This window comes from Calliphora vicina, chromosome 2 (assembly GCF_958450345.1).
Source record: "Calliphora vicina chromosome 2, idCalVici1.1, whole genome shotgun sequence".
Classification (NCBI taxonomy): Eukaryota; Metazoa; Arthropoda; class Insecta; order Diptera; family Calliphoridae; genus Calliphora; species Calliphora vicina.
In genome coordinates, this window is record NC_088781.1 from 30,334,911 (window position 1) to 30,346,856 (window position 11,946).

Consider the following 11,946-nt stretch of genomic DNA (forward strand, 5'->3'; position numbering starts at 1 on the left):
AGAAAATTAGTTTAATGGCCGAAGCGCCTTCCATGCAAAGTATTTTCGAATATCTGCAGAACTATAATTGTGAGTCTTCAAACTTTATACGAATCAATTTCTTATCACTGCGTGCGGTTTAACCAAAAATGGGAGGGATCGGAATAGGGGATGAGTCATCTACCAAACAAAGTAAATAGTTATTTCTATACAACTCGAGAACCATAATTACAAGATTCTTCAAACTTTGTCCGAAACATATTTTTATAATTTTACGTAATGTGTCTGAAAATGGGCGTGTTATTAATAGTGGACATGGCTGAAAATGTACTGGATTGTATTAGTTATTTTCGAATATTTGGAGAATAATAATTGTGAAAGTCTCTAAGATTAGTACCACTGTACGTAGTTTAACAAATGGGCGAGATCGGAACAAAAGGTGTAGGATCTACATTACAAAGAAAATTGTAATTTCGAGAGTCTTTTAGATTTGTCTGAATCACTTTATTTTATTTTTAGGATGTTGGCTGAAATTTCAAGGACTTCCTCCTCTCATACAAAGTAAATATTTATTATCAAATATCTGGAGAACTCTAATAATGAAATTCTCAATACTTTGCATGAGTTATTTGTCTTTGAATGTTTTATGACATTTTACTATTTCTTAAAAAAATGTTCAAAAAATCATGCGATTTCAGAAATAAAATCTGATTTAAAAAGTAGTTGTTAATATCTTTCTAATCTGTAATTAATTCAAAGTTTTACTTGTCAAATATACGAGAAATCATGAATTATAATTTTGATGTTTACAACAAAAAAACACTCTCACACAAAAATAATTGACTTTTTTGAAAACTGATAAAGCTACTCAGTTCAAAAAACACGGATTTTGAGTTATGACATTGTTGCAGCAAATGAGCGATATGTGTTTTTTATAATAAATAATTTAATTACAATTTCTAAGATTTTACAAATTGTTTGTCATAGACTCTGTCAAATCAATACCTAATTTATTCAATAAAGACTTCATTATACTATAACATCTTTCTTTAATGAAATTCAAATGAAAATTTGCCTTAAACATTCACCGGAAAAAAATCTAATACTCCCTACATATAAAATGAAAATGGCATTGTAAAAATTGTTCATAAATTCATATAAACTTATAATGTGGTTATCCTGTAAAAGACACTCAATTTCATGTGTTGAATACAGAGCAACTAGCAAAATAATGTGAAAATGACAACAGTAGAGTCAGGATAAAACAAACTAATTTATAACAGATTTAATAAAATTTTAAGAAATATTGTTGGCAACAAATATAGCTATAAATCTTGAATAATTAATTCGTTATTTCTAGACTTTACTGTAGTGTATAGCTATTTGTATCTAAGTCTGTTTGAAATATAAGAAAAAGTGTAACAAGTATTTGGTTGCTAGTGTTCTTGACTCTTAGCAGAAAAATCATGTAATATATTGAACTCTGCTAGCAGTTTTGCCTTGACCTTTTTTCTCTCTTTCTCTGTCGTCGAAGGATTAAAGAACTGCCTTGAGTTCAATAAAATATAAAAATATAATAACTAAGTATATAAATGAAGGATACATATTATACATGGTTTCTGTTGCCAAGATTTTTGTTGATGTACGTAATATAATAATAAAGTATTTGTGTTGTCTTAGTTTAAACACATTTCCCATGAAAAATGAAATACAATTTTGAAGTAGTACTTGATTTTTGTGTAGCTGCAATCATATTAAATGAAATTGCTTTGCAAGCAGAAAATTACTTCCTTTTTGTCTTTGTTGCTAGAATGAACGGAACGAACGACTTTAGAAGTAAACAAGTCTATTATGATTAGTAATATTTTAGTATTATTATTTTTTTATTTGATTCAATTAAGCATATATTATTTTTAACAATTCGATGAACACGTAAAAAGTGAGTATAAAAATTAAAGCGTGTTCTAAACGATTAGAAGAACACCCTAATATTTGGAGATGAGGTATTGTAGTTATATTTTAACAAAAATTTCGACTTACCATACTACGTTGTTTTGTTCTGTTCCCATGTATTAAATTTTAATTGAATTTAACACTTGCATAATGAACATACGCGTACATATGTTAATTTTATTCGTTTTTTGTAGCAATTAATCAAATTAATTAGGATTCATTTCTAATTTAAATCAAAATGTTTGCTTGATTAATGACAAACCTTAAGTTAGGTATTATATTGTTTATAATAAAATGAAAAGTAAAAACATGTAATGTATTCACTACTGAATTATTTATTAATTATTTTTTCTATTTTTAAACTGTGTGTATTAAAGCGTAAAAAACTAGTATTTCGAAATATACAGTAAGGGACAAACTAATATGTGTTTTTAAATTATATTTACAGTGAGTGACAATACAATCGATGGGTGGTTTTATAAAATCGATTTCCGATTTTTATAGATGCTCACGTCTAGAATTGTTCCTTTTAGTGTAAAAATACGTTTGTTATAGTTTTAGCTCAATCGGACTTTGCCTACTTACTACTTTTTCTCATTTTGACCTCACTTATTTTCTCAACTATTCTGGCATCTCTTGAATTTACGGCATTTTGCGACATCTGACATCTTCTAGTTAATTTTTCATTACTAATCATCAGGGAAACCGGAAATATGCTCTAAAAAAAGCGTTTTAAGCGCTTTAAATATGCAGTAAAAACTTTAAAATATGCTCTTAAAATTTAAAAAATATGCTCTTAAAAAAACAAACTTTTACATAATTTTTAACCAAAAAATATACTTTTATTTAAAAAAATCAATACAATTCATTTCTAAAAAGGTAAAGTAACATAAAATAAACAAAAATAACATGAACTAAAACAAGTATAACAAAAAATAAAAACAATAGGAACTTAAGCTATGAAAAGGCATCGAGAGGTATTTTTTGATGATTTTTTATATAAATATAAAGTCACTTCTTCAATTACGGTTATTATTGCAATAAATTACAAAATATTGACTTAAATTTCACAAAAAAAAATTCGTTGTCTATTGGATCTGAAAACATTTTTATAGTTGGCTCTAGTTTTTTTTTTGGCTCTATATCCATATGTTGTCAGAAATATGGGAAAAGGTCATAGCTAAAAATAGCCATTACTTTGAATAAATTTATATTGTACAAATGTTTCAAAATAAATGCTAAAAATCTTAAAAAAATCCGCATTTTTAAGTCATACACCCAATAATCCAAATACAATTTAAGAGGCAGTATTGGCGGAAGATTTGTAAGGTATGGTTTCAATTCATTTAACGAAATATACTATGAATGGAATCGGATACAGAACAATTTTAAACGATGTCATGTATTCATATGCTAAAGCAAATATGCCACTAGATATTCCAGCACGGCAATGTCGTAAAATACAACTTTTAGGTCGGCACCGAGTAGTTACAATCCATGAAGCATGCGTTTAGAAGTGGCCTGTCAAATCGCCAGATCTCAATCCTATAGAAAACCTGTGGTAAAAACGACTCAAAATTTTACCACGAAAGAAGTTTCAATAGAAGCGGTAATAAGGAAATGGCAAAATATTTCAAAGGCGACCATTAAATCTTTAATTGGTTCAATGCTTCTTCGCTGTACAGAGTCACAAAAGGGCCAGACTACTTTTGTAAAAATTATACCCAAGTTTCCATTGTTTTGTCAACGTTTTCTATTTCCTGAATTCAATTATGTTCTTATTTTATTGAAGTGCTTAAAAAAAATTTCTTTCGATTTTTATTGGATATCTAGAAAAATTGCCATTGTATTGTCAACCACTGTATTTATACAAAGTTTTTACTAAACACGAAAAAGAAGTCAACTAACACCATTAGTTTTTTAATTAGTTGAACTAGACTAAAAAACAATTTAATAGCGGAAGTATTAATTATTGATTTTTGTATTTTATTCAAATATTTTCAGTCCTTAACAGATGACGACTGACTTTACGTCTTGAAATACGTTTACCAACCTAAAGACATACATTATGTTTTATTTTTCTTTTTTAACTTTAGGGTTGGCAAGTTTGCGTGTCTCTTGATACAATGATTAACGTTTAGTCATTTTTCATTTTCAGTGTTTTTTTTTTATTATCGCATTAAAAATTTAAATGACATGTTTGTACTGCACACCAAATAATTACCAAACTAAGTTTTATAGATTTAGAAAACGAATGACTGAATGAATAAATGTTTTTAACTTGTTGATAACACACAAACTACAAACCCAAATCATTCTCATAATACTGGTATTTATTTCATTACCATATGACATCGTAGAGTGAGGGTTTGACAGTTCCTTGCCAGTTGGCATGTATTAGAAAGCTTATTATAGTAAATGTCCTTAAAAAGCAAATTAATTTAGTTTAGTATTAGTTTTTGTTGTTCTTACTCATTGTATGGGTAAGAAGGCGTAGTTAAACTGCTGTTGTACTATTAAAAATGTATGATTCAAGTGTATTTTGTCTTAAACATTCCCACAATATTAAAATTTACTTAATTTTTTCTTTTCGATTTTTTCATTTCAGCTATATACCAACACGATTGTGGGGTTTTAGTGGCCATGTACAGACCGTCTTACACAGTATAGTGGGACGCGTTAAATGTCCTTGGCCTTTGGGCGAACGTGTTTATTTATCCCTGGAAGATGGTTCTACATTAACGTATGATTTGTATCAACCTCTAAAAGAATTTGAAGGTGAGTTTGTTATTTGTTTTGGTTTTTGGTAGGTTTAACAAATATTATAAGTACATATATGTGGGAATTTCCTTATCTTACCTACATAAATCTATTATTTGTTCGTTTTTATTTGGTTAAACTGGATTTGATTATGATTATGATTAATCGATTGTTTTTCTAATAAATAATTTGAAATTCTTGTAAATATTTGTTATAAACGTAATATCACTATAGTTAGTTTGGGTTAATTGTAATGTAATAAAATAATAAAACAAGAAAATATAAACTAATTATTGATTATTTTCTGAAGGCAATTTAATTCGCAGAATTTGCTTTACTTTCCGAAAATAAATAAACTGTAAATAATAAACTGAGATATAAGCAAAAACACGACTACCTAGATTTTTGATTTAGAAGTCATAAATATGTTGATTATGCTGAAATCCTGATAAAATTCTTCAGAAATAAGTTGTAAGTACTCTGAAATTATACTGTAAAGTATGGTGAAAATCGGGCAACATTTGTACCTATTCTCCATACAAGGTCCATTCATATGGGGAATTTCAAAAATATATCGAGAATCAGTTAAACTGACTAGGAGCCTAAATTGAGAATTGAGAGAAGTCACTGACTAATTTAAGTAGACCATATAGGAAAAAACATTATGAAATGCTAAGTGTGAGGTCATGAAAACTTGACCTCTTGAATTTATGAATATGAAAATAGAAAACTGAGTAAAAAAGTATTTATTAATATGGTATTGACAAAAAAATTGAAATGTAGGTTTAATTTTTACAGAAATTGTCTGAAATTGTGACTTAGTATTCTGATGGATATCCTTTTTTATTACTACTTCAGAGCGACGATGCATTGAACCAATAAAGGAATTAATCGTTTCCTCTGAAATATTTTGTCATTCCCTTATAACCGCTTCATTCGTGGTATAATTCTGAGTCCGTATTTTACGATCTACAATTTCCCATAAGTTTTCCATGTGATTGAGATCTGATGATTGGGCAGGCCTTTTCAAAATAAGTACCTCATTGGATGGTAAAAGTCATTGTCGTGCTGGAATTTCCAACCTATCCAATTCCAGTCATAGTATATTTTATGATATGAATTGGACTCATACTTTGTGCTGAAAAACAACACCACACCTTAATATTGCAACTTCCAAACTACACTGACTTATTTGTGTACTTGGGGCCGAGTCTCGTTCCCTTCGGACATCTTACAAATATTTTCCCATCACAGCCTCTTAAATTGTATTTTGATTCATCAGAAAACAATATTCCATTTATGTTTCAACCAGTTTGAAACATAAATGTACGAACACTGCTGTTTATTTTAGTAATAAGAGGTTTTATCGTGGGGCGATAGCAATCAACAGTTCGAGAACTAATTTTTTTTTTAATTTTAGATTATTGATAACATCCCGGGGAGTAATTTTTAGGAATTCCTTAAACTCTCTTGCTATTAAATCATCTTGTCTTGGTGGTTTACGAGGTGTTCCTCCCAAATGTTTAGTTTTTACAGTACCTGCAGATTCATTAATTGAGTATTTATCACAGATAGTTTTTTGCTTCAATCCAGCAATCCAGTAAATCGTTTATATTCTAGCCATTCTGATTTGTTTTTGATTCTAGCCATTTTTATTAAAAATGCGAAATTTTTTCAAATCTTTAGCTTTTATTTTGACGAATTTGTATAATATACATTTATTCAAAATATTGGCCATATTTAGGTTTGACCATTTCCTATCTTTTTGGATTCTGAATCAAAAGAACTGCTCATCTTTTGAGGCCAAGTACGAGTCAAGACAATATCGGATACACTGCTCCAAAGTGAAGCGTATCCCAGAGAAAGCGTTCTGCATCAATCGATAAAATAGTAGTCGGACGAGGCACGGTCTGGACTATAAAGCGGTAGAGGCAAAACTTCACAACCACTTCATTCTAAATACTTTTTTTTAACAGGTTTTGCAACAAATCAGTTGCTTTCGGTATATGTTCATAATTCTGCAGCTCGAAATAGATAGGACCTTTTGATGCCACCAAATACAGAGCATTACCTTAGCGCCGTGGATATTTGGCTTTGGTGTCGATTGGGTTGGTTGGCCCTCTTACGCTTCGGGTTATTGTAATGGATCCATTTTTCATAGCAAGAAATGATTCGGTGCAAAAATGATTTTCTTTTATAGCGGTCAAACATCATTTCGGACATGCAAAATCGTCTTTCAAGGTCTCTTGGCTTCATTTCGTATTGCACCCATTTCGTATCGAATCCTGCTGTTTGCAAACGTTTTTAAATTACTGATTGAGAAGCTCCCAATGATTTTAAAAGTTCTTCTTGCGTTTTCAAACAATCTTCATGGGATAATGCCTCCAATTCTTGGTCTTCAAATTTTTTTCGCTAGCCTGGGCGATCTTTGTGTTCCGTGTCAAAATCACCACTTCTGAACCGCACAAACCATCTTCCTCACGTTCAAGTTTCGGGGAGCAACCGGTGTGCTTCAGTGGCACTTTTTGTTTCAAATTAAAGAAGTAAAAACCCTCCCGCACATGACGCTTTGTTAGGACAAAATTCTGCTTTATCGATGACAATAAAAGCTTTGTTGTTTACACTATAATGTTCAATAACTAAGTGAGAATAAATGACAGATATGTACCCTTGAAAATGACATATAAGTTATTAAAATCAAAAACCGCGTTCAAAAGATACGCCATCTAAATCCCATTAAATTTTTCGAAAATAAATGTTTCCTGTTTTAAAATTACAATTAAATAAAGGTTGTATTTGCACGTATCTAAAACAATGATTTGTTTAAAAATATTTCTCATCCTTAAATTTTGGCAATTATGTAGGTGTCTTAAAATCCTTAAAATGTTTTAATTTCCTCATAAATATTAATATTAATTCGGTTTTATTGATTGAAACCCTGTAAAAAGAGTTACACATGTCCTGTACACGCATTTTTATAGCAAATTTGTAAACTAAACTCATAAGTAACTACAATATATCATATTACATTTCTTATGACAAAGTCCTGAGAAAATGTATCCTTGAACTTCATTTTTAAATAGATAAAAAATACACAACTAAAACAATTATAGCTTTTTTATGTAAATAGTATAACATTGTATTATTTCCTTTTATTTCAGATGACATCACCGTTGCCATATGTCCTGGTATTGGCAATTCATCCGAAAGTGTTTACATACGCACATTTGTTCACTATGCTCAATGCCATGGCTATCGTTGTGCAGTCCTTAATCATATTGGTGCCTTAAATAGTGTCCAAGTCACCGCCTCAAGAATATTCACATATGGTAAGTAGTTGCAATGAAATTCAATTGTCTTTGGCTGCATCAACCTTCACAGTGAAGTGAAGACAATGAGCGAAAGAAAACAAAGAAATCAATTAAATTGACAATAAAACTTTTACAATTTCATTAATTTCAAGGCCATACTGATGACTTTTCCATAATGATTGAGAATCTAACGGAAAAATATAGAGATACAAATATTGTGGCTGTGGGCTTTAGTCTGGGTGGTAATTTGGTTACCAAATATATGGGAGAAAATGACAAGAACAAACCACATAATATCATTGGTGGTATCTCAATATGTCAAGGTTACAATGCCGAAGAGTAAGTACCCCTTATTTTAAATGCTGAACTATTATGTATTTATTAATTATTTTTTTCTTTTGCAGAGGCACCAAATGGCTATTAAATTGGCAAAATTTCCGCCGCTTCTATTTGTACATTATGACTGAGAATATGAAGAATATTATTTTAAAACATCGTCATGTCCTGCTATCGGAGGAGACACGCCAGCGTCATAACCTTAATGAGCGTGAAATTATTGCAGCCGCCACACTGCCCGAACTGGATGAGGCATATACAAGACGTGTTCATAATTTTCCCACAACAACTGACCTATACCGTTGGAGTTCCTCTTTACACTATTTTGATACAATTGAAAAGCCAATGATATTTATAAATGCCAAAGACGATCCCTTAGTACCAGAAGATTTATTGCCGCCCATAAAGAATTTGGCAGGTATGTTTGTTGTCAACCGTATGTGTGGTTGTTTTACTGATAAAGAGTGATAAGATAGTTTGGGTTTTGCTGTGGTTGTGATTATTTATTTAAATATTTATTGTTGTTAAATATTTAAATATGTTGCTAAGCGGCCGGCCGGCATGTGCAGTCGTGACAGAGTGGTTAAGACTAGAAATCAAATTCCATCTGTGAGCGTAGATTCGAAATGAACTAGAACTAGAACTGAACTAGAACTGAACTAGAACTGAACTAGAACTGAACCAGAACTGAACTAGAACTGAACTAGAACTGAACTAGAACAGAACTGAACTAGAACTGAACTAGAACTGAACTAGAACAGAACTGAACTAGAACTGAACTAGAACTGAACTAGAACTGAACTAGAACTGAAAACTAGAACTGAACTAGAACTGAACTAGAACTGAACTAGAACTGAACTAGAACTGAACTAGAACTGAACTAGAACTGAACTAGAACTGAACTAGAACTGAACTAGAACTGAACTAGAACTGAACTAGAACTGAACTAGAACTGAACTAGAACTGAACTAGAACTGAACTAGAACTGAACTAGAACTGAACTAGAACTGAACTAGAACTGAACTAGAACTGAACTAGAACTGAACTAGAACTGAACTAGAACTGAACTAGAACTGAACTAGAACTGAACTAGAACTGAACAAGAACTGAACTAGAACTGAACTAGAACTGAACTAGAACTGAACTAGAACTGAACTAGAACTGAACTAGAACTGAACTAGAACTGAACTAGAACTGAACTAGAACTGAACTAGAACTGAACTAGAACTGAACTAGAACTGAACTAGAACTGAACTAGAACTGAACTAGAACTGAACTAGAACTGAACTAGAACTGAACTAGAACTGAACTAGAACTGAACTAGAACTGAACTAGAACTGAACTAGAACTGAACTAGAACTGAACTAGAACTGAACTAGAACTGAACTAGAACTGAACTAGAACTGAACTAGAACTGAACTAGAACTGAACTAGAACTGAACTAGAACTGAACTAGAACTGAACTAGAACTGAACTAGAACTGAACTAGAACTGAACTAGAACTGAACTAGAACTGAACTAGAACTGAACTAGAACTGAACTAGAACTGAACTAGAACTGAACTAGAACTGAACTAGAACTGAACTAGAACTGAACTAGAACTGAACTAGAACTGAACTAGAACTGAACTAGAACTGAACTAGAACTGAACTAGAACTGAACTAGAACTGAACTAGAACTGAACTAGAACTGAACTAGAACTGAACTAGAACTGAACTAGAACTGAACTAGAACTGAACTAGAACTGAACTAGAACTGAACTAGAACTGAACTAGAACTGAACTAGAACTGAACTAGAACTGAACTAGAACTGAACTAGAACTGAACTAGAACTGAACTAGAACTGAACTAGAACTGAACTAGAACTGAACTAGAACTGAACTAGAACTGAACTAGAACTGAACTAGAACTGAACTAGAACTGAACTAGAACTGAACTAGAACTGAACTAGAACTGAACTAGAACTGAACTAGAACTGAACTAGAACTGAACTAGAACTGAACTAGAACTGAACTAGAACTGAACTAGAACTGAACTAGAACTGAACTAGAACTGAACTAGAACTGAACTAGAACTGAACTAGAACTGAACTAGAACTGAACTAGAACTGAACTAGAACTGAACTAGAACTGAACTAGAACTGAACTAGAACTGAACTAGAACTGAACTAGAACTGAACTAGAACTGAACTAGAACTGAACTAGAACTGAACTAGAACTGAACTAGAACTGAACTAGAACTGAACTAGAACTGAACTAGAACTGAACTAGAACTGAACTAGAACTGAACTAGAACTGAACTAGAACTGAACTAGAACTGAACTAGAACTGAACTAGAACTGAACTAGAACTGAACTAGAACTGAACTAGAACTGAACTAGAACTGAACTAGAACTGAACTAGAACTGAACTAGAACTGAACTAGAACTGAACTAGAACTGAACTAGAACTGAACTAGAACTGAACTAGAACTGAACTAGAACTGAACTAGAACTGAACTAGAACTGAACTAGAACTGAACTAGAACTGAACTAGAACTGAACTAGAACTGAACTAGAACTGAACTAGAACTGAACTAGAACTGAACTAGAACTGAACTAGAACTGAACTAGAACTGAACTAGAACTGAACTAGAACTGAACTAGAACTGAACTAGAACTGAACTAGAACTGAACTAGAACTGAACTAGAACTGAACTAGAACTGAACTAGAACTGAACTAGAACTGAACTAGAACTGAACTAGAACTGAACTAGAACTGAACTAGAACTGAACTAGAACTGAACTAGAACTGAACTAGAACTGAACTAGAACTGAACTAGAACTGAACTAGAACTGAACTAGAACTGAACTAGAACTGAACTAGAACTGAACTAGAACTGAACTAGAACTGAACTAGAACTGAACTAGAACTGAACTAGAACTGAACTAGAACTGAACTAGAACTGAACTAGAACTGAACTAGAACTGAACTAGAACTGAACTAGAACTGAACTAGAACTGAACTAGAACTGAACTAGAACTGAACTAGAACTGAACTAGAACTGAACTAGAACTGAACTAGAACTGAACTAGAACTGAACTAGAACTGAACTAGAACTGAACTAGAACTGAACTAGAACTGAACTAGAACTGAACTAGAACTGAACTAGAACTGAACTAGAACTGAACTAGAACTGAACTAGAACTGAACTAGAACTGAACTAGAACTGAACTAGAACTGAACTAGAACTGAACTAGAACTGAACTAGAACTGAACTAGAACTGAACTAGAACTGAACTAGAACTGAACTAGAACTGAACTAGAACTGAACTAGAACTGAACTAGAACTGAACTAGAACTGAACTAGAACTGAACTAGAACTGAACTAGAACTGAACTAGAACTGAACTAGAACTGAACTAGAACTGAACTAGAACTGAACTAGAACTGAACTAGAACTGAACTAGAACTGAACTAGAACTGAACTAGAACTGAACTAGAACTGAACTAGAACTGAACTAGAACTGAACTAGAACTGAACTAGAACTGAACTAGAACTGAACTAGAACTGAACTAGAACTGAACTAGAACTGAACTAGAACTGAACTAGAACTGAACTAGAACTGA

The 11,946-nt window shown here is 31.9% G+C and overlaps 1 protein-coding gene across 1 annotated transcript in view; it reads left to right on the forward strand.

Moving 5' to 3' along the window:
- Positions 1-11,946, forward strand: part of Hydr2 (abhydrolase domain-containing protein 2) — a 31,135-nt gene that overhangs the window by 15,417 nt on the left and 3,772 nt on the right. Inside the window, exons 3-6 of the mRNA XM_065501096.1 lie at positions 4,541-4,710; positions 7,854-8,021; positions 8,156-8,342; positions 8,408-8,757. Of these exons, the coding sequence (XP_065357168.1) occupies positions 4,541-4,710; positions 7,854-8,021; positions 8,156-8,342; positions 8,408-8,757 (875 nt within the window). The remainder of the gene's footprint in view (positions 1-4,540; positions 4,711-7,853; positions 8,022-8,155; positions 8,343-8,407; positions 8,758-11,946) is intronic.